The 27,552-nt window shown below is 45.0% G+C and overlaps 1 protein-coding gene across 1 annotated transcript; it reads left to right on the top strand.

The window, feature by feature from the left end:
* Window positions 1-5,052: 5,052 nt before the first annotated feature.
* On the top strand, window positions 5,053-21,073 carry DCST1 (DC-STAMP domain containing 1). The gene is made up of 16 exons (XM_073591898.1): window positions 5,053-5,365; window positions 7,900-8,025; window positions 10,224-10,298; window positions 11,163-11,291; window positions 11,522-11,661; window positions 12,299-12,479; window positions 12,632-12,775; window positions 14,555-14,676; window positions 14,803-14,957; window positions 17,273-17,372; window positions 17,478-17,573; window positions 17,686-17,812; window positions 18,524-18,640; window positions 19,655-19,797; window positions 19,990-20,103; window positions 20,778-21,073. The coding sequence occupies exons 1-16, from the start codon at window positions 5,053-5,055 to the stop codon at window positions 21,012-21,014; spliced, it is 2,319 nt and encodes a 772-aa protein (XP_073447999.1). The 3' UTR covers window positions 21,015-21,073.
* Window positions 21,074-27,552: the final 6,479 nt, after the last annotated feature.

Genomic DNA, 27,552 nt, shown 5'->3' with positions numbered 1-27,552 from the left:
GAGGAGGTCTAGGGCCAAAATTATTGCTCTCGCTCTACCGATCGCAGCGATACCTCACATGTGTGGTTTGAACACCGTTTTCATATGTGGGCGGGACTTACGTATGCGTTCGCTTCTGCATGCGAGCACACGGACAGGGGCGCTTTAAAAAATTTTTTATTTTTTTTATTGTTCATTTTACTTTATTTATTTTAGTTTGACACTTTTTTCCCAAAAAAAAATGTTTTGATCACTTTTATTCCTATTACAAGGAATGTAAACATCCCTTGTAATAGGAATATGGCATGACAGGTCCTCTTTACACTGAGATATGGGGTCTATAAGACCCCAAATCTCACCTCTAGGCTGTGCCTGAAATTAAAAAAAAAAAAAAGATCTTGGATTCGATCGTAGCGGTGAGTCGGTAGAAGCACCGGAGGGCGGCGGGAGGGGGGGACGTCCCCTCTCGCCTCCCGTAAGAACGATCAAGCAGTGTAACAGCCGCTATGATTGTTCTCATGGTGTAGGGAATCGCCGGCTGAAAAAGATGATATCTGAATGATGCCTGTAGCTGCACCTATCATTCAGATATCCCCGCACAAAGTCAAGGACGTCGTATGACGGAAGGCGGGAAGTGGTTAAAACGCTTTTTTTTTTTTTAACACAAAGTTGTCCATTTATACAATATTTCTAACACATAGCATGTACATACCAAAAATGACACCCCAAAATAGATTCTCCTACTCCTCCTGAGTACGGCGATACCACATATGTGAGACTTCCACAGCCTGGCCACATACAGAGGCTGGGTATGGCTGAGCATGGCTGGGTATTGCAGAGTATGACTGGGTATCACCGAGTATTGCAGAGTATGGCTGGGTATTGCGGGGTATTGCAGAGTATTGCAGATTTTTGCAGGGTATTGCAGAGCATGGCTGGGTATGGCAGAGTATGGCTGGGTATCACTGAGTATGGCTGGGTATCGCGGGGTATGGCAGAGTATTGTGGGATATTTCGGGGTATTGCAGGGTATGGCAGTGTATTTCAGGGTATTGCGGGGTATGGCAGAGTATTGCGGGGTATTCCAGGGTATGGCAGAGTATTGCGGAGTATGGCGGGGTATTGCGTAGTATGGCAGAGTATTGCGGAGTATGGCAGGGTATTGCGTAGTATGGCGGGGTATTGCGTAGTATGGCAGAGTATTGCGGAGTATGGCGGGGTATGGCAGAGTATTGCGGAGTATGGCGGGGTATTGCGTAGTATGGCGGGGTATTGCGTAGTATGGCAGAGTATTGCGTAGTATGGCGGGGTATTGCGTAGTATGGCGGGGTATTGCGGGGTATTGCGGAGTATGGCGGGGTATTGCGTAGTATGGCGGGGTATTGCGGGGTATTGCGGAGTATGGCGGGGTATTGCGGAGTATGGCGGGGTATGGCAGAGTATTGCGGAGTATGGCGGGGTATTGCGGAGTATGGCGGGGTATTGCGGAGTATGGCGGGGTATGGCAGAGTATTGTGGAGTATGGCGGGGTATTGCGGAGTATGGCGGGGTATTGCGGAGTATGGCGGGGTATGGCAGAGTATTGCGGAGTATGGCGGGGTATTGCGGAGTATGGCGGGGTATGGCAGAGTATTGCGGAGTATGGCGGGGTATTGCGGAGTATGGCGGGGTATTGCGGAGTATGGCGGGGTATGGCAGAGTATTGCGAAGTATGGCGGGGTATTGCGGAGTATGGCGGGGTATTGCGGAGTATGGCGGGGTATGGCAGAGTATTGCGGAGTATGGCGGGGTATTGCGGAGTATGGCGGGGTATTGCAGGGTATGGCAGAGTATTGCAGGGGTATTGTGGGGCATACCAGAGTACTGTGGGGCATTGCAGGGCATGCATAGTAGTTGGGATGGCTGAGCATGGATGGATGGATGTCTCTGTGCAGCGCTGTGGGCACTACACATCCAGCCCACAACGCTGCAGCCATCCATCCATCCATCCCCCTCTCCTCCACAGTGTACTGATCGGTACACAGGAGGGGAGGAGAGGAACCGGCGTCATCCGATGACGCCGGTTTGTTTACATGTGATCGGTTCGTCATTTGACGGAGCGATCACATGGTAAACGGCCGCGATCAGCGGCCATTTACCGGGATCTGTGATGAGCCGGGTCCTCTGGACCCGGCGGTCACGGATGCTCTCGAGTGCGCGCCCTAGGGGGCGCGCGAGAGCAGAATTCTGGGAGGACGTCCCTGGACGTCCTCCCAGAGTTAAACAACCGCCCTGTAGCCGTCATTTGGCTATGGGCCGGTTGTTAAGCGGTTAAAAAGTAGTGGTGTGAGCGAGTATTTAATAAATCCCTGTTGATCCTGCCAGTTTCTGCACTCTGGGCTTTTCTTTTGTAGGGTGGCACCATCTCCCTAGCTGCAGAGTTGGTGCATTGCCCTCTTTCTATCCAATGCACTACAGTCAGCTCCCCCTGCTGGTTATTTGAGAGCTTCGTTGGCAATATGGCAGCTGAGCCAGGCACCCTTGTAACTATAACTGACACTTTCCTGGACAGCTTGGCCTGGTATAGGAGGAGAAACAAATAACAGATATTCTGGCAGCATCAACTGTTGATTTTAAGCCTGCATTCTCACTTAGCATTTCATAAACGCATGCACAATCTCACAACTTCCCCTGTGTTTGTGAAGCACACAAAGAAGAGTGTAATGCTTGCGTTGCCAATGGCAACAAGGGCTCCTATTGTAAATGGTACCCCTATGCGCAGCCAAAAAGAGGTTTGTTACATTACAACATGTGCGTCGAGTTAAAATACGTGTTTAAAAAAAACGCACAAAACTCTACACTCAAATAGGTATATATACTTTCCCGCATTTGCCATGCTTAGAGCAAAAACACGCACAAAGGCGCAAAAATGCGGCAAGATTTTGTGCACATTCACAAAATGTAAAATGTTAATGCAGCCTTGGCATGTCATAAAACGAGTTCAAAATCTTGCAATTTCACGCACACATATACAAAAACACGCTTGCATTGCCAATCATTGTTAAAAACCCCTCAAATGCGTCAAAATGCGCAATGCTCAATAAGGTGGATGAGCTGATTTGCCACATTTGTCGCGCTTAGGGCAGCTCACTGAAATCAATGACCTAGACGTGTGATGCAAAAATGTGAACAAATGTGCAAAAACGTGGCACAATTTTGTTCGCGTTCACAAAGTGCAAAAATGTTTACGCATCCTTAGCATTTTGTAAAACGCACACAAAATTGCGCAATTTTGCATGTGTTTACGAAAGCACACAAAAAGTGCATTACGCTTGCATTGCCATTAATTGTTAGTGGCACCCCAAATTCTGCAAAATGCGCAATGCTCGATGCTCAAAAAGACGCATGAGCTAATTTGCTATGTTTGTCTTGCTTACGGCAGCCCACTGAAATCAATGCCCTATGCATTTGATGGAAAAATGCACAGAAACGCGCAAACACATGGCACAATTTTGCCCTATGCCCTTAAAACAAAAATGCACACAAAGTGCAAAATTTGAATGTAGCCTTAGCAATTTGTAAAAACGCATGCAAAATTGAGCGATTTTATGTGTGTTTACAAAAACGCATGAAAAAAGCGGGTCACGCTTGCCATTCATTGTTAATGGCAATCCAAATGCTGCAAAATGCCCAAAGTTTGATGCACAAGAAGCTGCATAAGCTACTTTGGCGCATTTACCGCATTTAGGACAGACCTTTGAAACCAATGTGCTTCCCTATGCATTAGATGCAAAAAGAAAAAAACGCACACAAATGTACAAAAACGTGGAACGATTTTGTGCATGTTCACAAAATGCAAAATGTGAATGTAGTTTTAGCATTTCATCAAGCTTAACAATGTAAAATCGCACGATTTAATGCGTGTTAATGAAAATGCACAAAAAATGCACATTGCACTTGCAATGCCGTTCATTGTTAATGGCACCTACAGTAAATGCGTCAAAACATGTGAAGCTTAAATGGTCAAATAGGCTACCCTATGCGTTTGACGCAAAAATGTATCACAATTTTGCACGCATTTTCCGAATTGCAAAATGTGAATGGAGCCTTAGCATTTTGTAAATGTTTACAAAATTGCGCAATTTCACGTGCATTTACAAAAACACGTGTGTTGCCATTTGTTGGTAATGTCATCCCAAATGCGGTAAAACGTGCACTTGAAATCAATGGTCTGCCCTATGTTTGATGCAAAACACACATAAACTCGCGATTTTGCGCGCATTTACAAAACGCTAAATGTGAATGCGGAATGAAATTACATTATGGGGGAAACAAAAAAAATGCTATGTCAAAGCGATAGTCAAACTGCGTCAATGCTTTCTGCACATGACCAGTGCTCTTTACAGGTATACAACTCCATCAGGCTTATTAAAAAAAAAAAAAAAAGCTAAAATATGTTTGTTTTTCCTGTTTCAAGCAGCTCAACCAATAAGCACACTTTTAACTGCATTTTGAAACAGTAAAAGCAACCCCCCCCACTAAAAATAACTGCCATCCCAGCCTTTGTTTGAATTGCAGCTGCCATGGTGATCAGCAGTTACAGTTTGGCTGAAAGCATAAACAAGTCTGTGTCAGCATGCAAGGGTTAGGCATCTTCTTTCCTCATTTCCTCTTAAATATGTATATTAGAAATCAATAAACCTAAAAAGAAGTTTATATTTTTTAGAAATGATATCAATGAAGCTAAAACATGTTTATATATTAGGAATGATATTAATAGAGCCAGGATAAACAGGTTTTGTTTGTTAGAAATCATCTCAATAAAGTTATTTAAAAAAAAAAAAAAAAAAAAAGAATCCTCTGCTATGATGTCATCACGGCAGTTATAAACAGTTTCCCAGCTCAGCAGTGCTATTTGTTGCAGAGAGGAGAGTGAGAGAGGACTGCTGACAAAGAGCTGTGCAATATTTAATTGCTGATATCAGAAATTAGTGATAGGATTGATTATTATTATTAGGATATATTAATATCATCATTAGATCGACTAGATATATTAGTATTTTGGATAGATTACTAATAGAAGAGGAAAAAAAAATGACACAGAACAATAGACCAGACGTGGTCATTCAAATAGAAGACGAGGATGTGGTGCAGCCCACCACGAGGATCCAACCAGAGAGAAAACACCAACCAGAGAGAAAACCAGAGAGAAAACACCAACCAGAGAGAAAACACCAACCAGAGAGAAAACACCAACCAGAGAGAAAACACCAACCAGAGAGAAAACCAGAGACAAAACACCAACCAGAGACAAAACACCAACTGGAGAGTAACCACCATCGTGGCGCTTACTTCTTCCAACACGGCCGCAAAAGTCGGGTGAAGAAGCCAGAACCCGCCACTACAAGTAAGAGTTTAAAATTCTCATATTCCCATTGAGTGTAATATGGGGGGGGGGTTATTTATAAATATTTCCTGGATATGTGACAGTTATTTAGTAACAGATTACATGATCACTTCCAGCTGAAATGACAGTTTATTTTTAAAGTCTCCATTTTCTTTTTCCCCTTCACACCAGATATGTGTTTTTATAGCGCGGACATTTTCCACAATGTAGTCACCCCAAATACCCCTTTATTAACATTCATATTTTACTATATAAATATATATATATATATATATATATATATATATATATATATACATTTTTATATATATATATATATATATATATATATATATATATATATATATATATTCCCCATAGAGAGGGAATTAACATTTATATATATATATATATATAAAATTCCCATCGAGTGTAACATATGGGGGTATGTAGAAATATTTTCCTGGATATGTGACAGTTAATTTTGCTGAAATGACAGTTTATTTTTAAATTCTCCCATTTTTTTTGTTTCTCCCTTCACCCCTTCACTGACATTGCTTGCACTGTACACCCCATATACAGGACAAAGGCTGTGCAGATTGTTATTTCTACAAATGATTACAGCTCACCCCCCCCCAGGGCCGGTGCTACCACTAGGCGAACTAGACAGCCGCCTAGGACGCCCGGCCACTGTTTCCCCTAATCCCTGTCTCCCACCGGTCTCCGCGTTATGTAAGTGTTCGGTGCGGTGCTGTATAATGCAGGGGAAGCCTCTGCAGTACGTTACATGTACCCAGGCAGGCGCTCCGTCCGACTGTAGTATCATTAGAGGCGCACAAACCAACACATCCCCTGCTGCTGTGCGGCACTATGATGATATCAGTGACCTTGTCTGTGTCTCTGGTCTCTTCCAGTACTGCCAGCTCTGCCCATACATGATTCAGTGACTGAGTCGTATCCCGAGCCTAGTCATGTGACCCCTAGCCCCGCCCCCGTGTCACCATCATTTGCAGAGGCCAGCTCTCCCTCCCGGTGTTCTGTCGCCTGTCCTTTACAGCGGCAGTGTCACTGCAGACATGTCATATCAGATCAGAGTAGTCAGTGCCTGGTGAGTGGTGAGAGCTGGAGGCATCGAGGCGGGGATAGTGCTGGACAGAGTCCTCGGATGTAGTGATCCCAGTGAGTGAACTGGAAGTGCATTGTATTACTGTATAGTGTATATAGACTGATCTGTCCTCAGACTCCTCACATGTCATATGTCATATGTGATGTCCTAAGCACATCGTCTGGATGTAAGGGTCCCTCTCTTCCTCCCTCCTCCTCCTCTCCCCTCCACCTCTCCCTCCCCTTCTCCTCCCCCCTCCTCCTCTTCCCTCCCCTCCTCCTCCTCTTCCCTCCCCCTCTCCTTCCTCTCCCTCCCTTCCTCCTCCCCCCTCCTCCACCTCTCCCCTCCTCCTCCTCTCCCCTCCCCTCCTCCTCTTCCCTCCCCTCCTCCTCCTCCCCCTCCCCCCTCCTCCTCTCCCTCCTCCTTCTCCTCCCCCCTCCTCCTCCTCTCCCCTCCTCCTCCTCCTCCCCCCCTCCTCCTCTCCCTCCCCTCTTCCTCCCCCCTCCTCCTCTCCCTCCCCTCCTCCTCCCCCCTCCTCCTCTACTTCCTCTCCCTCCCCTCCTCCTCCTCCCCCTCTCCCTCCCTTCCTCCTGCCCCCTCCCTTCCCCCTCCTCCTCCCCCCCCCCACTCCTCCCCACTCCTCCTCCCCCTCTTCCTTCTCCTTCCCCCCACTCCTCCTCACCCTGCCCCCTCCTTCCCCCTCTCCTCCACCTGCAGGACAAATGGGGGTGGGGTTGGGGGTAGAGCGGGGGGGGGGGGGGGGGGCGATAAAATGAGGTTTCGCCTAGGGTGTCAAAAATTCTTGCACCAGCCCTGCAGCCCCCCCCACACACTTTTATTAATTTTTTTTTCACAAATCCCCCCCACTATATATATACAACTATGCCAGAAGTATTGGAAAAAAAAAAAAAAGAATCAGGACAATTTTATGCAACTATTTAGTGATCATTATGCAGGAACTTGTTTACTCCCATGTGAATGTAAGCCTTATAAAGAAAATTGCTAGAAGGCAGGCTGGTATTGCAGGACAGACTGGGAATGTCTCTTCTGCAATAGAAGATTGGAAGCCATACCTGCTAGGAATCTTCTGATTGTAACACAGGTGTGGGCAACTGCAGCCCTCCAGCTGTTGTGGAACTACAAGTCCCATCATGCCTCCGCCTGTCATGCTTGTAGCTGTCAGTCTTGCAATGTCTCAGGGACTGCAAGTCTCCGAGGCATTGCAAGACTTACAGTTCCAAGCATAACAAGCAGAGGCATGATGGGACATGTACTTGTAGATCCACAATAGCTGGAGGGCCACAGTTGCCCACACCTGCTTATACTGGACCCTAAAGGGAAACTGATATAAAACTAAACACCTTTGATGGAAAATTCTCAAATAAAACAGAAGAATCAATGAAATGTTCTAACAATTATCTCTCTTTTATTCATTTTTTTTTTTTTTTAGCTTTGAAACGACTTGCGGACTTATTATTTCCCAGATTTCTCATCATCTTCCTATTTGGGGAAATACAATATTATAAACTAACCAAGTTCTTCTTGGGATTCGGCTTCGGAGGCTTCTTGGGACTTGGTAAGAATATAATTCATTTCTTAAACTTATTTATAGAGGAACATATGCATAGTTTTCATCTCTCCTAGATTTTCAGGGACTGCCCCAGGTTTTCTGTATTTATTCTTGCTGCTGATTTTTGAACCTCTGAGATGGTATATATATGGCAAGTTCAGATATAATAGCTGGGCAACAGTGTCCCTGAAAATGATCCTACAGGGACCTGTCAATACTAAATTAAGGCTAGCTGATTAAAAAGATACACCTTTCTGGTGGCCTGTGTATTGAAACTCCTCTGCTTTGCTGATTCTGTCCGCTGCGGGTTTTCAACCCTCTTAGGTGTGTGAATATCTGCTGCACCCCTCCACATGCTGTTGTGTCTTCTGCCGGATTGCACCTCACTATAGGGCAGGGCTCTTCAAACCATGGCCCTCCAGTTGTTCAGGAACTACAATTCCCATCATGAGATGTGTAGTTCCGCAACAGCTGGAGGGCCGTAGTTTGAAGATCCCTGCTATAGGGCATAAAGCCCGTTAGAAGAGACCACATCGTGGTGATGGGGAGCCGGCATTCAGACGCCTGAGGTTTAAATACCTGCAGTGGCCAGCAAACCAGAGGAGTATGAAGACATGGGCCACTGGATAGGTAGGTATATAACACAGGCTGGCCATACTTTAGTATTAACCCTGTAGTGACAGGGTCACTTTAACCTCCCTGGCGGTATGATTATTTCAGATTTTTGGTGCTGAAAGCGGTACAATTATTTTGCATGGAAATTTGGCATTTTATATTGTAGGCCTGTAATTCTTAGAAATAACACACTTAAATCTGTCCAAACCAGAGTCTAGTAGACATCCCGGGTATGATAAAGTTTGAAACACTAAGGCCCCTTTCACACTGGGGCGGTTTGCAGGCGTTATTGCGCTAAAAATACCGCCTGCAAACCGCCCCTAAACAGCCTCCGCTGTTTGTTCAGTGTGAAAGCCCGAGGGCTTTCACACTGAAGCGGTGCGCTGGCAGGACGGTAAAAAAAGTCCTGCGAGCCACATCTTTGGAGCGGTGATGGAGCGGTGTATTCACCGCTCCTAAACCGCTCCTGCCCATTGAAATCAATGGGACAGCGCGGCTATACCGCAGCAATACCGCGGCTATAGCCGCGCTGTACGAGCGGTTTTAACCCTAAAACTGCACCGCTAGCGGCCTAATACAGCCGCAAAAAAGGACGGTAAAAGAGCGCTAAAAATAGCGCTGTTTTACTGCCGACGCCCCCACCGCCCCAGTGTGAAAGGGGCCTAAATCATCAATTATGATATAATAAATAACTATAAATAATTATAAGAAATAATAATAAAATAATAAAAATGATTGAATAATGTAATCAAATCAAAAACACAGAAATTTGCTCAGTTGCAGAATTGTCGCTGTCGTTACTTTCAGTGTTTGATGACGGATCTCCCCACAAATCGCTCAATTCTGCGAGTGATTCTAATTTATTATCGCTGTTTTCTAGCTGGTCTAAACCTGCTTTTGATGTAAAGGGACGGGTTCGGTTGCTATGGACAATCTCCAGTTTCCAGGCAGAAAGAACAGTTTTTATAATATAAAAGTGCATGCAGGGCACTGGACAAACCACTAGGGACAAAAGGGAGTTGAAATAAATTGATACAGTAATGTAATCTGTAAGATTACAATGTACTGTATGTGTATTTTACTTTTTGAATTTGGCGCCGTTCTCCGTCCCTGTGCGTCGCAGCGCTCGCCGGGAACGGAGCCCAGGCACAGTGATAGATCGAGCGGAGGACGGCTCGCTCACACTGTGGGGAGACATCGCAGGATCCTGGGGACAAGGTAAGTAAGCTCTTCCTGGATGCTGCGATGCGATCCCGGCTCGGGGTTACCGCTCTTGGTACTGAAAATTCACCCCGAGCCAGACTCGGGAATACCACCAGGGAGGTTAAAAGTTTGACCATTATGCATATAATGGGGTTGATTTACTAAAACTGAATCACTCAAAATCTGGCGCAGCTCTGCATAGTAACCAATCAGCTTCTAACTTCAGTTTGTTCAGTTAAGCTTTGATGATAAAATCTGGAAGCTGATTTCTGTGCAGATCTGTACCAGATATTGCACTCTCCAGTTTTAGTAAATCAACCCCAATGAGTGTCTGTTCTGTATTCATTTTCATAATTGACCGTGTTCTTCTTTGTTCTCTTCAACAGCCATCTACCTCTCTCTGATTGACGGCCTAAAACTACCGGATGAAGTAAAAATACCCATTTTATTCATTCTATCAGGTACGTATCTACATTATATATTTATCCTTATTCATGTCTGATATATATATGGGAGTACTAATAGTAGGGAGACACCAAAAATATTTTAACTGTCATTTTATATATCATAAAATGACGGTTAAAATATTTTTGGTTTTGAAAAGGGTGGGGAAGGGTTAGAATCAATGCCAGGTTCTTCAATGCAATGTGTTTCCCCATATATAATTCCCCTTATTTCCTGTCCAGGTCACCACTGCCCCAGGAACTAAAATGGCCCCTTTCACACGGTGTGGACTGCGGTTGTGATCCGCTCGCTCAGCAGGGGATCTGTCTGCTGATCCCCCGCCAAGCAGGAGGATGACAGGTCCATGTCCGCTCTACAGCCTGCTCTACAGCTCGCTCTGCTCTATGAGAAGTTGGATGTAAATGGCCCAGCTGTCCGTTTACACCCGACTGCCCTCCAATCCAATTCGCCCAGGCGGTGGGGAACGGATCCCCTTCCTTTTGTTTTTGGTGGATCGGAGGGGAGGTAGGCACTAGGCAGATGTAAACGGACAGTAAAGGCCATTTACACCCGCTGCTCCAGAGAGCAGATTGAAGGATGCCTGAAAAATGGACTGACAGGCCCAATCGGAACGATACTAAGATAGCAGTAGCAGCCTGGCAAAGACTCAGCCTTGTTGGGGAGATTTCAGGGGAAATCTCCAAAACAAGGAAACTTCCAGCAATAAAAAACCCAGCAGAAGAACCCTTCTTACCTTATCCTATCCCAAACATAAAAAAATGTTTTGGCTGAAGTTCTATTTTAATGATCATTTTTATTACCCCCCCTTGACAATGTAATTACACCTATAACCTGTTTTTTTTTGTTGTTTGTCTTTTTAGTGGCCTGTGCTTGTGGATGGGGCTTATCCATCGTTTTCAGAAGCACCACTTTACTCATTGTGCCCAATGTCGTGGGACAGGAAGGACGCGCATTACTACTCGTTTTTGCTATTGCCGGTATATATGCAGGTAAGTATTAGACTGATTACTGTGTGTTCTTACATAAAGGGGCAATGGATCTCACTTTCACCAACTATTCACTGCAGGTGAATCTTTCTGGTACTTTTGTTTTAAATGTAGGTGATTGGTTCACCACTAGTGAATGTTTACTGAAAGTGACTTCACCGCTTTCTAAATATGCCCCAAAGTGTTATAGAAGGAAAATATCTAATTCTCTTAATTTTTTATGATTCCTATAGGTCCAGTGGCCAATATGAAGCACAACGGTTGGGAGATATTTCGTTCACTTGGCTGTACAGCAGAACTCCAAATTAATAACACAAAGCTGCTGTGGAAGATTGCGTCAACGCCGGTGAAAAGTATCCTAAAAAATATTGTGGTAAGTACACAGATCACATACTAACATGGGTAAACATGCCGTAGAGACACAATCAGCACCAAACTGACACAATCAGGATCATGCCATAGAAACACAACCCATATCATACAGACACAATCAAGGCCATGCCATAATAACACAATCAATATCATACTGTCACAGTTAGGAAAATGTCACTTTCAGGCCAAAACACTGCACAATTCTTCTTGCCAGTGAGGAAGCAGTAAGGGAGCTGGTCAGGCCAGTGGGGGGAAAGATGCTTTTGGAGCAGGTGTGTGGTCTCTACCAACCCTGGTGTTGGTAAGCTGCCACCTATTTTGTTCCAACACATCGTGGAGCAACACGTGCTTTCCAGTGTGTTAAGGTCAAGTGCATTGGGTGATAAATGGGTGTGCACCCTGACCCTATAGTCCCTAAACCATGTGTCGTTGCCAAGCGCATTTAGGGCTCATTTACACCATGGCATATTATTGCCAAACCCAGAGCAGATCCTCCCATGTCTGGCCAGTAAAGGCATTTTCTTAACACGGTCCTAGTATATTTATTCCACAGATTTTAATGTAGGGTTTCTTTCATTTGTGGGGTACAAAATAACTAAAGACTGGAATCTAAATGAGTTCTCTATTATGTTTTCTAGAAACGAACGGGTGAATTTGAGGGCATTGGAAAAGAAGTGAAGTCTTCATTTACAGACACCAAAGAAGAAGTCGAGGGTAAAAAGGGATATGACGTTCACAAAGAGGAAAAGCTGCTCCTGAAAACCCACGTGTCAACAACACAGAAAAAGTTTGATCTCAAGACTATGTTGCGCTGTGAATGTAAGTATGAGATCTCCTAGGAATTTGTAAAGTATTTATCTCGACACCATACTGTGGAGATACCAAGACATCTTAAGACTTAAAAATATTGAAATCACATTTCAAAAAAATGTATTAATTTCTCTAAACTTTGTCTTTCTCTTTCCTTACAGATATCATCCAACTTGGTGTCACCAAATGTGAAGAGTGGTTTGAGAAAAAACATGATGACTGCATGAGGGTAATTGCAGTGCCCCTCATAAACCACCTCCTGTGCTTACCCATGAAGCTTTCAATTCTGTGTTCCATTTTAAACAGTAAGTACTTTTTCCAGTAACATAATATTTACCTTAAAAATTTCATTTAGACATTAACCAGAGCAACACTTACACCTGTATACCCCTTGTGGACCACAGCAATGTTTACATTTTAGCTATGGGCCTATTGATTCCAAGATATCTTTGTCATTACTTACAATAACAAATTAGTACATAGATTGTCTTTTTTTTGTGTGCAATGCTTTTTATGGGGGTCCGCTCCTCTCAGGAGTAGAGTAGATCCCCTACTGAATTGAGTCGAATCGATGTCAGTTTTTTTACATTTGTACCCATTCAGTTTGTGCCCAGCTGATCCGTGACAGCTGTTTGGGCGACTGGGTGTAAACAGACTCTGATGTCAGATTACATCAGGCTACCTCTGATCCATCACATTTAGGTCCAGAAAAATGGAAAAGGACACTGCCTTTTCCTTTTTTTTTTGTCCAGACCTGTACAGACTTGGAGGTAGGTGGGTGTAAACGGACATCTGCCTGTCCATAGGGCTGCATTAAAATTTCTGATCAGGTCCACCTTAAAAACTGACACCTAAAAACTGATCAGAAATGGAGCGAGTACAACGAAGGGCAACAAAGCTAATAAAGGGTCTGGAGGATATTAGTTATGAGGGAAGGTTATTCTCTCTGGAGAAGAGACGCTTGAGAGGGGATGTGATTTCAATTTACAAATACCGTACTGGTGACACCACAATAGGGATAAAACTTTTTTGCAGAAGGGAGTTTAACAAGACACATAGCCACTCATTAAAATTAGAAGAAAAGAGGTTTAACCTGAAACTACGTAGAGGGTTCTTTACTGTAAGAGCGGCAAGGATGTGGAATTCCCTTCCACAGGCGGTGGTCTCAGCGGGGAGCATCGATAGCTTCAAGAAACTATTAGATAAGCACCTGAACGATCGCAACATACAGGGATATACAATGTAATACTGACACATAATCACACACATAGGTTGGACTTGATGGACTTGTGTCTTTTTTCAACCTCACCTACTATGTAACTATGTAAGAATACCTGTGTGCAAGGCTGCTGTAACTGACATTATATGTAGATCAAAGGTCGCCCTTTTTATCTGCTGTAGATAAACAAGTGAAGTTACAATGAAGCAGAACTAACAGGCATTTGGCGTTTCAAATGCCTCTGAACATCCATCTGAACCCATTTTTTTGCGTTCCAAAAAAAAGCTTCTAAACTCAACTGCCTAGAAACGACCTAGAAACGACCCTGTGTACATGTACTGATAAGATAACAGAGGAGAGTTCAGGGGCAGCTGAAAAAAACACCCAACTGCTCCTAACAGCAGCAGTGTACATGAAGCCTTACTCTTCTTGACACTATAGGCATGGTTCTGTAAGACCCATTCACATCCAGCAATTTGGAATCATGGGTGGAATCGCTGTGATTCCAAATCGTACTGCACACTCAGGTTTGTGTGCCATTTATTTTTAATGGCACCTAAATCACGGTGCGATTTTGCTGCGATAGAATCGGATTTGATGTCGGTGGGTGTCAATGGACACATGTCCATTGACACCTGCTGCTCCATAGAGGAGACTGGAGGGTCCGATGTGGTCCGCCTGAAAAAAAATGACAGACGGACCCGATAGCTCCTCCAATGTGAAAGGGCCCTTAGGTTTTACTAAACTAGACATAGTTACCAGCTTCCAGTACAACATATTGATCTATAAAAGAAATAACATACATCTGTTGACAGTGTCTTCTATAACTTGTATTTCATGCTGGATCATTTCTTTCTTTTTTTAGTTGGAGAATCATGGTGCAAGAAACGTATTCCTATTGAAAGTAAATTTGGAGAGATATACGATCAAGCCAACTCGGCCGTAACCAATGTGGGCAGTGCGATTTCCAGCAAACTGATCACAGAGGTAAGTGTGTTAGCTAAAGCGCTTTGCATGGGTAATGCTCATTAACCCTTCTTCTAGAGTTTTTTTTACAGTAGGACCAAATGTTTCTATCATATGTTTTACCTAACTCCCCTTTTATCTTAACAGAAGGAAGACGATGTTGGTGCTGGAGAAAGTATAAGCAAGATGAGCATGAAGGACAAGATCTTAATGGCCATTGAAAGGAGAGGTGCGATATTGGAAGAATGTTCAACTCTCTTGAAGAGCATCCTTGTGCTCACCTTCGTCTTCATTTTCTACACGTAAGTAAGCCATAAACTTTCTGAAAGTATCTCTGTACACAACAACTAGAGATTACCGCACATGATAATTGGCAGGGAGTCTTCAAACAGTTAAACATTTCATACTGACTTTGGCAAGATATAAGAATTAAACAAGAAGAACAAATATCTGATATACAGCAGCATATCGGTTCTTAGGCTTGGTGGCTGCATTCGTTTTAATTTTTCACACTTAGAACATTATTTGTAAGTACAGCTGAGTACCTATTAATTATGAGATTTATGGGTTCTTTGTCACTTCCCCCACACTCACCTAAAATCTCAAAAATGTTATCAGCTTTCTCTGCTGTTAACTATTGAACAACTCTCTCCCCCAAGTAATAGAGGTTAGGTGAGGCGAGGTGTTTGTACTTCAAATTAGAAAAGCAGCTTAGGGTGACAATGCTGCTCCATTACACTTACATTACAGCAAGTGAGCATTGTCAGCCTAGGAGAGAAAAATGGTTACAGGCAGGATTGCCTACTGAAAATAAAGCTAAAAAACCCAAATGCAGCCATCACATCTAAAGATTGGTAAGCTGTGATATATTACACTTTTGTTCTTGGGTTTAGATATATTTTAAAGTCTAAGGTAGGCCGTAGATGGTAGGTGATTTTCTTGTCTGCAACCACGGGTGGCAGGAAAGAGAATTGCTTAACTCCCCCATCAACACAATCAGTGTTGATGGAGGAATCCCATCTGCAGAGCTATTGTGTTGTCCCAGAGGGGGGGCATGGGGAGCCATTCCTGCTGGCAGAACACAATGATTATTGCTAGTGGCTATATTTGCATGATAGACATCTGACATGCTGGCTGTACCCAAATCGATCAATGGATTGACTTGGGTACAATCCGTATGCCCATACACGGATCGAATCTTGCCCGGTCCCTGGTGAATTGGCTGAGATTGAAACAATCTATGGCTGGCTTAAAGAGACTCTAAAATTTGTAATTTAAAAAAAAAAAAACAAGCATGTTATACTTACCTGCTTCATGCAATGGTTTTGCACAGAGCAACCCTGATTCTCTTCCTTTTGGGTCCCCCGTCGGTGGCTCTGGCTCCTCCCCCCTGCCCCCCAATAACAAGCCTCTTGCTATGAGGGCACTGGAACAGGCTTACTCCCGAGCCACGCTCCTGTGAATGAACATTGTCCATTCACACACAGAGTGCAGCTCGGCCCCACCTTCCCCTTTCTCTTCATTAACGCTAGAAAACATCTCTTGCGGTGAGAGTGCACCTGCACAGCAAGAGCTGGTTACTCATTTATGTAGGTCTAGGGCAGTGGTTCTCAGGCCATGTTTTGGGAATTTCTCTTAGATAAAATAGCTGTCCAAAAAACCAAGCCATTGACTCTGATTTAAAGCACCTGTGCAAGATAAAGGAAAACCTGCAAACATGGCCTGTTGGGGGTACTTGAGGACAGGGTTGAGAACCACTGGTCTAGGGGACATAACAAAAAAAAAAAAAATCAATATACTCCACCATGAAGCTTGAATTTTAGATATGCATATTTTTACCAGGTCACATTGGTATAGCTTGGAACAATATAAGTATGCATATGTCATACCTGGCTGACCCGTAGAAGCTGGAAATCACCGCAGTAGGAACTGCTACTACAGTGATCGCCTCCAGTTCACTAAGCAGCTGCTTTGCTGCTTAGTGAACACTGGAGGTCTCTCGCTGGGCATGGGCGCGATTAGGCCCCTTTCACACTGGAGCGGTGCGGGCGCCGGCGGTAAAACGGCGCTATTTTTAGCGCCGCTTTACCGTAGTTTTAGCAGGGGTATTCAGCCGATAGCGGGGGCGGTTTTATCTCCCTGCTAGCGGCCGAGAAAGGGTTAAAACCACCACAAAGCGCTGCTGTGGCAGTGCTATTCCGGCGGTATAGCCGCGCTGCCACATTCATTTCAATGGGCAGGAGCGGTGTATACACCACTCCTAAGATGCTGCTAGCAGGACTTTTTTTAGCGTCCTGCCAGCGCACCGCTCCAGTGTGAAAGCCCTCGGGCTTTCACACTGGAAACACAGCAACGGCTCTTTCAGGGCGCTTTGCAGGCGCTATTTTTAGCGCTGTAGCACCTGCAAAGCGCCCCAGTGTGAAAGGGGTCTTAGGAAAACACTTAAGGGCTCTCTGATTGGACGAGGTGGAGGTCATGACACCATAAACATTAATGGCTCCTAGTTAATAAACAGAAGATACTTTTTTTTAGGGTGGGAAGGAGTATACATACATACATACATTTTTACCAGATATATTTGTAAGATGAACTGACGTACAAATTCTTTCCTTTACAGGGCCTTCAACTACAACAAGCAATATACTTCTGACATCCGACATGACAACTTGTATGTGACGACCTACTTCAAACAGATTGATGCAAGGCGCAGGAAACAAGTAAGTAATTCTACATCTATATCTATGGCTCTGATCATTCAGTTTGAATTTAATCTTTAAACTTGAATCAAGAGATTAACTGATTTGCCTATTTTGTCTTTGCAGAAGAAAAGATATCTACTGCCGATGAAGAAAGAAGAAACTTCAAAATTAATTTTCCCCTTTAGTCTCAAAATTGAGAAATCAGAGATGGCATCAATAGTGAGTACATTGTATAGTGACTGCTACCTCGGCAGATATATATATATCTTTCTATTTTGGATATTGTACGGAAATTTTAAAACTGACTGTTGTCTTCTCTTCTTTTCTACAGAGATCGGATTTATACTTAAATGTCATATTCTTAGGAGCTTTTATTTTCTTAGTAATGTGTGACAGTACCATCTTTCACGTTCTAGATGTAATAAGGAAGCATTCATCAATTTCCTACGTCTTTGCAAGTAAGTATCTCCTTTGCTCATAAGGGGATGGTAATATCACAGGTCACTTTATCCGTGGGTAGCACAAATTACATACATACCGTATGTAAGTTTCGTTTTTGGTTGGGTGGTAGTCATCCTAATTTTTGATTTGTATAGTTGTGCATTTGGTTTCTCTCTAAGCTCAGTGAGGTTGCAGTTTCTCACTATTTTCAGTAGGTGTCCCTAGTGCCACTGGCTCTACTATGAGGTTTCCCTGAGTTATGAATATTAATATTTCCCCCAGCTATCCTATTAGGAGGTTCAGGCCACTGGGGAATGATGGGGGAGGGTATAAATATTTTGCGAGGCCATGTACTTGCTCACTTGCCTCAGGCTAAAGCCTGCGGGTTGCTTGTGGACTGTTTATGCTGCTGGGCCCAGAAGCCTGATTGGGGCCTAGCATGCGCTGGGTGAAGTACCCTACACACTTGGCCTAGGAGATTCACCAGCTGGGCAAGCTGCCAGCTCTTAAGGTTTAGAAGCTGATCTATAGTGATGCTCATCAGAGTCCCAACTGTGGCAGAGCCTGGGGGGGGGGGGGGGTGCTGGCATTGTTACAGCATTGTTATGAAGCACACAGAATGATATTCCTAATATCAGGGCCAGAGAGACAAAATATATTACAGATAAAGGTCATATCTTTACTCAAAACTTGTCGCCTTGTTCTAATCTTGTATTCTCTCTCAACAGGTCATCACAAACTGGATGTCGAGGTGGGAGGACACACCATGATGGCGAACATATTAAGAAAAACAGTTGGCCTTCTAAATTCAACATCAAACACAGTCGAGTTCAGCAACAATGAAGGTAAGTATGCAAACATTGACTTATCCTGTCAGTATTTTGCGGACACTAGAGGAAGAAAGGCTGCTGCAAGCCATAGACTCTGCCATTTGAGGGCAAAGTATTTAAAGTGGGTGTTAACCCACTTTGTCAACTTTACATAATCCTCCTTGATCCCTAATGAGGGGAGCTCCTGTCTTTGTGTTTTATAAAAAAAATGCCTCCTTTACCGTATTTCAGAGCGGCTCCCCGCGATCATGGCTCTCGCCTCTGCCCGGCTGACAGATGCAGCGGGCGGGGTTAAGATTTTCCCGCTGATGTCAGCCAGATTGCTAAGAGTAGAGGAGGAGGAGAGAGAGAGGTCACGTGATCGCGGGGAGTCGCTCTGAAATACGGTAAAGGAGATATTTTTTTTATAAAACACACAGACAGGAGCTCCTGAGTTGTGGGGTTGGGCACTGTCACAGGAGCCAACGGGCAGGGAGGGGGGAGAGAGGACAGAGGAGAGACAGGAGAGCTGTGGATGATGAAGGCATGTACGCTGACCACGGTGTCAGGGCTCAGCAGCCTTGATATACCGTGGTCAGCGTACAGAGGGGAGAGTAAAAACTGGCAGGATCAGATAGGTATTTTAGGTGATACAGGGGGACAAATGAAACAGCATAAGCACTGTCCTGTATAACATCATTAAAAGGGACAGGATCCTTTTTTTTTTTTTTTTTTAGGTTAACAAACACTTTAATAAATACTGTTTAGAAAGCAGCTTTAGATTTAGTAGAAAAGCCTCCCCTTGCCAGCATGCTGCAAAGAAGGATCCTTGCTCTTTATGTGGAAGCAGTGGTCTCCTTGCAGAGATCTAACACACCCTTTGTGAGTTACTCTACAAATTTATGTAGAAAAGAGAGTGGCTAGAATCTGCAAATCTGCTGCTACAGCTTATTTTAGTTTTAGCAAATACAAACTTAGTGGACATTTATTGTATCCGTATATATTTTACAATTCTTGATTGTTCTAATTTGTAACATCTCTTTCCCATAGCGTGCCTCCTGAGACCCACTAAACTGACATTCTGGGATTGCGTCATAGGCTGTCTACCCATATTTGGACGGATTCTCTTTACGTTCCTTCAAGTCTACTTAAATCGCCTGCGCCGAGTCATAGCATCTTATTACTATCCAGAGGTAAGTCTCATACACAAACTTTAGGGGCCCATTTACATCTCTCTGGGAGTTGCGGTAATGGGTATGTTAAAATGGGTTTTACACACAACAATCATTATGTATGTTAGCACATTGTAACCACTTAGTGCCATTAGATCTTTAAATGTGTTTGAACGTCTTTTCTGATCATTTCCTTTTTCTTTTCCCCAACAGAGAGAGAAAGAGAGGATCGTCTGGTTTTATAATGAACAACTTCAGAAGCGGGTCATCTATGCTGACATCAAAAGGAGGCAAATCCTGAATATGACTCGTATTAAACGACTAAAAGTAAGTAAAACTACTACATTAATGTTAGCACTGACTCCCCCATTTTTCCTTCAAATTTTTACTGCCTGGCCGGGCAATAGGTTACTCTTAGCTTACTACTATCGGCCATTTCAGTGTCTCTGGCCATGTATATTGTAATCATGATCTGCATACTTAAAACAGATCAGCAACAGCCTGAACACCATCCTTTTCAAAAGGAGGCCAGCATTTGCAGCCTGCATAGCTTTTTCAGCAGTGGTTTAATGGGGCCACTTGTTTTCTAAGATCTTCAGGGCACTAAGATCATATGTCAGCAGGCACTTCAGATAGATGTAGTGATTGGCTTCATTTCATGGTGCACCTAGGTTATTTATTGCTAAGTTTTAGCAATACATGCCTATGGGTAAAAAGATTGTCAATATGCCCTTCCATGGCAAAACAACAGGGCATCCAGCTAACTTGCCTTCGCTCTCTTGTAGCTTCTTCCTCCTATTCTTAAAGCTGAATTTCATGTATGGATATTTTTGCATACTTATAATGGTTCAGCTTGAACCAATGGAAGTATGCTTGTTCCATACCTGCCCGATTCCTGGGGCAGCAGAGAATCACTTTAGTAGTCACCTGTTATACCTATTTTCTTGAAAATGAAATAAAGGACCGATTGTTTGATTGTGATTTTGTTTCCTTTCCTTTAGCGGAAGACCAGAATGGGCGCATTCATCAAATATTGGGATAAATGGATGGCAAGGTTCATCAGAAGACGCTGCATAGTGTGTAATCGAAGTGAGACGAAGAAATCGATTGTGTGTCCAACACAGGGTTGTGAAACCGTCTACTGCCGTCTGTGCTGGAGGGACATGAGACAAATCTGCTATGCATGCAAACCATACGAACATTTCATTCCAGGTCCCAATTACAGTGACGACGAGTAGGGCAGTGACTAGACTGGAATAGCTTTTGACACTTCCTGGGAATATTGATTCATCATAATCCCTAAACATCTGAAACTCCAAAAAAGGAAAAAAAACTACATGAGAATTTAAGACCCTGTGTGCCCTCAGGGGGAGGGGGAACATACAGGAACACCGTGGGATGAGGACAGATGGACACCGTGGGATGAGGACAGAGGAACGCCGTTGGATGAGGACAGAGGGACGCCATGGGAAAAGGCCAGAGGGACGCCATGGGAAAAGGCCAGAGGGTAGCCGTGGGAAAAGGCCAGAGGGTAGCCGTGGGAAGAGGACAGAGGGACGCTGTGGGAAGAGGACAGAGGGACGCCGTGGGAAGAGGACAGAGGGATGCCGTTGGAAGAGGAAACAAGGATGCCGTGGGATGAATACAGAGGGATGCAGGGGGAGGGGGACAGAGAGGGATGCCGTGGGAAGGGGACAGAGAGGGATGCCGTGGGAAGGGGACAGACGGACGTAGTGGGAGGAGGACAGAGAGGGACGCCGTGGGATGAGATAAAGGGACGGCATAGGGAGAGGACAGAGGGACACTGTAGAATGAAGACAGAGGGACGCCGTGGGAAGAGGACAGAGGGACGCCGTGGGAAGAGGACAGAGGGTAGCCGTGGGAAAAGGCCAGAGGGTAGCCGTGGGAAGAGGACAGAGGGACGCTGTGGGAAGAGGACAGAGGGACGCCGTGGGAAGAGGACAGAGGGATGCCGTTGGAAGAGGAAACAAGGATGCCGTGGGATGAATACAGAGGGATGCAGGGGGAGGGGGACAGAGAGGGATGCCGTGGGAAGGGGACAGAGGGACGGCATAGGGAGAGGACAGAGGGACACTGTAGAATGAAGACAGAGGGACGCCGTGGGAAGAGGACAGAGGGACGCCGTGGGAAGAGGACAGAGGGACGCCGTGGGAAGAGGACAGAGAGGGATGCCGTGGGAAGAGGACAGAGAGGGATGCCGTGGGAGGAGGACAGAGAGGGACGCCGTGGGAAGAGGACAGAGAGGGATGCCGTGGGAAGAGGACAGAGAGGGATGCCGTGGGAAGAGGACAGAGAGGGATGCCGTGGGAGGGTGACAGAGGGACGCAGTGGGAGGAGATAAAGGGACGGCATGGGAAGAGGACAGAGGGACACTGTAGAATGAAGACAGAGGGACGCCGTGGAAAGAGGACAGAGGGACTCAGTGGGAAGAGGACAGAGGGCTGTGGGAAGAGGAAAGAAGGATGCCGTGGGATAAATACAGAGGGACGCCGGGGGAGGGGGACAGAGGGATGCTGTGGGAGGGGGACAAGGGGACGCAGTGGGAAGAGGACAGAGAGGGACGCAGTGGGATGAAGACAGATGGACGCTGTTGGAAGAGGACAGAGGGATGCCGTGGCAAGGGGACAGAGGGACGCAGTGGGAAGAGGACAGAGGGATGCCGTGGGAAGAGGACAGAGGGATGTCGTGGGAAGAGGACAGAGGGACGCTGTGGGATGGGGACAGAGAGGGATGCCGTGGGAGGGTGACAGAGGGACGCAGTGGGAGGACAGAGAGGGATGCCGTGGGATGAGATAAAGGGACGGCGTGGGAATAGGACAGAGGGACACTGTAGAATAAAGACAGAGGGACGCCGTGGGAAGAGGACAGAGGGACGCTTCAGGGCAGGGGTGGAGTGATTTGCTCCTAACATTAGGGGCAGATTGCCCCCATGCTTCGGCATATATTTTTTAGGCACAGATTGCCTTAAAAAATGTTTTATTTTTACTGTTTTATTGTATTTGCTTTGCAGGTATGGTATGTCTTACTGTTATACTGTAATGTTACTTTGTTTTATTGTTAATCATCATTTGCTTAGCAGGTACGCCATTCAGCTGCAGCACTGATTTATTTATTTTGACAGCAACAGCGTTTGCTCCCACGATAAGTAAATCAGCGACTCTAGCGCTGTAGGAGGTGATTTCACCACCACAGTAAAAAAAAGAGCATATATGCCGAAGCATGGGGGCAGGGGTGGAGGAGCGATTTGCTCCTAACATTAGGGGTGGATTGCCTCCATGTTTGGCATATATTTTTTAGGCACAGATTGCGTTAAAAAATTTTTTTTTATTTTTACTATGTTTTATTGTACCTGCTTTGCAGGTATGGTATGTCTTACTGTTATACTGTAATGTTACTTTGTTTTATTTTTAACCATCATTTGCTTAGCAGGTACGCCATTCAGCTGCAGCGCGGATTTATTTATCTTGACAGCAACAGCGTTTGCTCCCACAATAGATAAAGCCGCGACTCCAGCACTGTAGGGGGTGATTTCACCACCACAGTTAAAAACAAAATGGTGCATGTATGACCATCATTAGAAGTGGGTGGATGAAGGGAGGTATTCTAATGGTGGGCATACCCACCGATCAATCTCTTTATTTCTTTCAGCCCACAGGCTGCATGAAAAAAAAGATTACAATATATGCCCAACAAGGACCAGCAACGTACTGGTATGTTGCTGGACTTTGAGTGGTTATACCAGAATGATGCCTGCGGGTTTAGGTATCATCTTGGTATCATTCTTTTCAGCAAGCGGTCGGCTTTCATGTAAAAGCAATCCTAGCAGCTAATTAGCCTCTAGACTGCTTTTACAAGCAGTGGGAGGGAATCCCCCCCCCCCCCACCACCATCTTCCATGGTTTTCTCTGGCTCTCCTGTCCCAACAGGGAACCTGAGAATGCAGCCAGTGGTTTCGCCAGCTGACCATAGAGCTGATCAGAGACCAGAATGGCTCCAATCATGTCTATGGCCTATGAAACCGGAAGCTACGAGCATTTCATGACTTAGATTTCACCGGATGTAAACAGCGCCATTGGGAAATTGGGAAAGCATTTTATCACACCGATCTTGGTGTGGTCAGATGCTTTGAGGGCAGAGGAGAGATCTAGGGTCTAATAGACCCCAATTAAAAAAAAAAAAAAAGAGTACCTGTCACTACCTATCGCTATCATAGGGGATATTTACATTCCCTGAGATAACAATAAAAATGATTAAAAAAATATGAAAGGAACAGTTTAAATAAGGAAAATTGTTATCCATACTTACCGTAATTTTCCTTTCCTGGATCCTCCCCATGTCAGCCTACTATGGGTCAGCTCCGCCCCCTCTGACCCCTCTAGGACCACCTCTTTTCTAGCCCATAAAAAGGCGGCTGTCTGGCCACACCAGTGTTCAAAAAAACCCCGCCTCGCGACGGATAAACTGGGTGGGAATCCTCAGGCTGACATGGGGAGGTTCCAGGAAAGGAAAATTATGGTAAGTATGGATTACAATTTTCCTTATTCCTGGACCTCCCCATGTCAGCCTACTATGGGATGTACAAAGCAATATTAGGAAGGGAGGGAAGACAAAAAATAAAGCCAAACCCTCAATGCAACGCTACTCAAAATTTTTAATGGGCAAAAGCCGCCGTCATACTGTAGAGCCAAATGTTTCCTTACGCGGACAAGCCATTTTAAGCTTGTAATGCCTAATAAAAAGGTGTTGGGCACGCTCCAGCGTGCTGCTCTGCAAACTACCTCAGGGGCGACCTTCGCGTATGCCCAGGATGCTGCCATACCCCTCGTTGAATGTGGTTTGATCTCTGAAGGAGGAGGAAGGCCCAGCGTGTTGTATGCAATATGCATGGTCTTGACAAACCAGGAAGACACAACTCTGGATGTTGCTGGCATACCCTTTTTAGGCCCCATTGAGAAAACCTACAGCTGATCTTGTTTGCCCAAGCTTTTAGTCCATTTCAGGTAGGTTGAAACCGCAGAGACCAGGTCTAACCTACTCCACTCATCATCAGCTGTATCCGCCGGAAAGGCTGGGAGAATGACCTCCCAGTTCATACAAAATTATGTGGCCACCTTAGGTAGAAAGCTCGGTATCGGCCTAAGGACTATCTTGTCTGGGAGCACCATACAATATGGTTCTTTAGATGAGAAGGCGCACAACTTGGAGTCTCTTCTGGCCAAGGCCACGGCTAGTAAAAAACTAAAACAAATACTGTTAAAGAAATAATGAACAAGAGAAAGCATGATCAAAACAGAGGAACCAGCAATGTTCCCAAGACTAGTGTTAAGTCCTCTAATGGAAAAAACGATTTCAATGGAGGTCTGATTTCTATGGCTGCCCCTAAAAAATCAGATCACCAATAGATGTAGAGCATATCTTGTACATGACATAGCCGACAAGGCAGGGATTTGACCCTTCAGGGAATTATAACCCTTGGAGACTACTCTGCAGAAACTCCAAAATGTTAGATACTGAAGGAGATCCAAGGTCCCAACCCCTTTTCGTAGTATTACAGATCCGGTGATAGGTTACATTCGTTCTGATGATTCTGTAATAATGTCATTAACTTTATCCTCCTGCGGTTCGGGTGTCAGGCCTCACTCTGCAGAAGGAGATTTTGACAAGGAGGCAGAGGGATTGGTGAGCCCAACTTTATCCTCCAAGCCAGGGGGAACCACAGCTCCCTGAGCCAGTAAGGTAGGACTACTATTGCCGTGACCCTTTCTCGCTGAATCTTCAGCAGGATTTTGAGAGCCAATGGAAGCGGCGGGAACACATACACCAAGGGGAAGTTCCAAGACCTGGACAGAGCACCCTGACCCAATGCCTGTGGATGCTAGGTCCGGGAGAAGAAGCAAGGAAGTTGACAATTCTCCAATGCCATAAGATCTATCAAAGGCATCCCCCAGACCCTGAAGATCTTGCGTAGGTACTTGGGTTTGAGGCCCCATTTGTTGTGATCCCCAAAGCCTCGACTCAAGTGATCTGCTAAAACATTGCCAGGCCCTGGGAGTTAAGATGCCGAGATTCTTCTCTGTGCAGAAGAAGATTGACATGTCACCTGAAGGAGAGGGTGACTTCTTGTGCCCCCTTGATGAGACACATAAGCCACTGTAGTTTTGTTGTCCAAAAGAATCTTGAAAGCTCGACCTCTCAACATAGGTTGGAACACTAATGCCCCATACACACGGTCGGATTTTCTGACGGAAAATGTGTGATAGGACCTTGTTGTCGGAAATTTCGACCGTGTGTGGGCTCCATCACACATTTTCTATCGGAATTTCCAACACACAAAGTTTGAGAGCTTGCTATAAAATTTTCCGACAACAAAATCCGTTGTCGGAAATTCCGATCGTGTGTACACAAATCCGACGGACAAAGTGCCACGCATGCTCAGAATAAATTAGGAGATGAAAGCTATTGGCTACTGCCCCGTTTGTACGTGTTTTACGTCACCGCATTCAGAACGATCGGATTTTCCAACAACTTTTTGTGACTGTGTGTATGCAAAACAAGTTTGAGCCAACATCCGTTGGAAAAAATCCATGGACTTTGTTGTCGGAATGTCCGACCGTGTGTACGGGGCATAAGAGCGCGTCTGACAGCATCCAATCCCAGGAAATTTGAACTCTTCGCCCCACAAAAGGTACCATTGGCCTTGAACCTGCTGTCCCAGGCAGTGTGCCCTGCAGCCTGCCAGACTGGTATTGGCCAACACCACTATTGGTTCTCCGCGGGAAAGATTGCAAGCTACTAACCACCAACCAAGAACAAGATTATCGGAATTGGCAGATGATCCGACTGAAGAAGAAAGTTGCATTGAAACCTCCTTCTGCGCCACCTGACCCACGGGACTACTGGAACTGTGGCTGATAAAACCCCCAGATACTGCATGGATTCCTTCAGCATCATAGAAGGCCTGGCCATCAATGCTTTGTCTGAGACTGGATCCCCTGGACCTTCCTCTGAGGAAGAGAAACACAACCCCGATCCGTGTTAAATTGTACTCGTAAATACTCGAACATTCGGGTCAGATGCATCTGGCTTTTCCGAAAGTTGATCAACCAACCAAAACGAGTTAGTGTTTTGCAGGTGAATTCACATGAACTAGAAGGAGCTCATTTGACGGACCCAGAAGTAGCATGTCATCTAGATAATGAAATATTTGCACTCCCTTGACCCTGAGAGTCGCAACGACAGCAGACAGTAGCTGTAAAAAATGTTCTCGGAGTCGTGCAGAGATCGAATGGGAGAGATTAAAAATGAAAATGAGAAGGCCAGAGAAAGCGATGGTGAGATGCGTCTATGGAGACATGAAGATAGCATCCGCCAGATCGATGGAAACCATCCAGTCTCCTGACTCCACAACCGAAACGATCGTTTTCAATGACTCCATTTTGAATGGTGGAACCTTCATGTAAGAATTCAGGACTTTGGAGGTCAAAAACTGGTCCGAAACCCCCTGAAGCCTCTGGGACCAAAAACAGAGGGGGAACATACTGTTTGACCCAATTCGTGCCTTGGAACTGGAAGGATGGCACTTGCTGCCAATAGCTCCCCTATATATCCTTGCAAACATTGCCTCCTTTCCAAATCCGTAGGAAGTCCAGTTTCTATGAACAAGGTCTGAGGGGGCCTTGTTCTGAACGAGAGACGATAACGTGATCGAATGACGGCTACAATCCAGGCATCATGTAATTTGTCTGCCCAAACCCC

The sequence above is a fragment of the Aquarana catesbeiana genome, linkage group LG07 (assembly GCF_042186555.1).
Source record: "Aquarana catesbeiana isolate 2022-GZ linkage group LG07, ASM4218655v1, whole genome shotgun sequence".
Lineage (NCBI taxonomy): Eukaryota > Metazoa > Chordata > Amphibia > Anura > Ranidae > Aquarana > Aquarana catesbeiana.
The sequence above is the reverse complement of the archived record's forward strand: the minus strand, read 5'-3'. Positions and strand labels throughout refer to the sequence as shown.

Coding starts and splice junctions, on each gene's coding strand:
- DCST1 (XM_073591898.1), top strand. CDS start 5,053: ATGACACAGAACAATAGACCAGACGTGGTCATTCAAATAGAAGACGAG. Junction 12,776..14,554: donor TCTGTGTTCCATTTTAAACA/GTAAGTACTTTT, acceptor TTCTTTTTTTAG/TTGGAGAATCATGGTGCAAG. Junction 17,373..17,477: donor ATGCAAGGCGCAGGAAACAA/GTAAGTAATTCT, acceptor TTGTCTTTGCAG/AAGAAAAGATATCTACTGCC.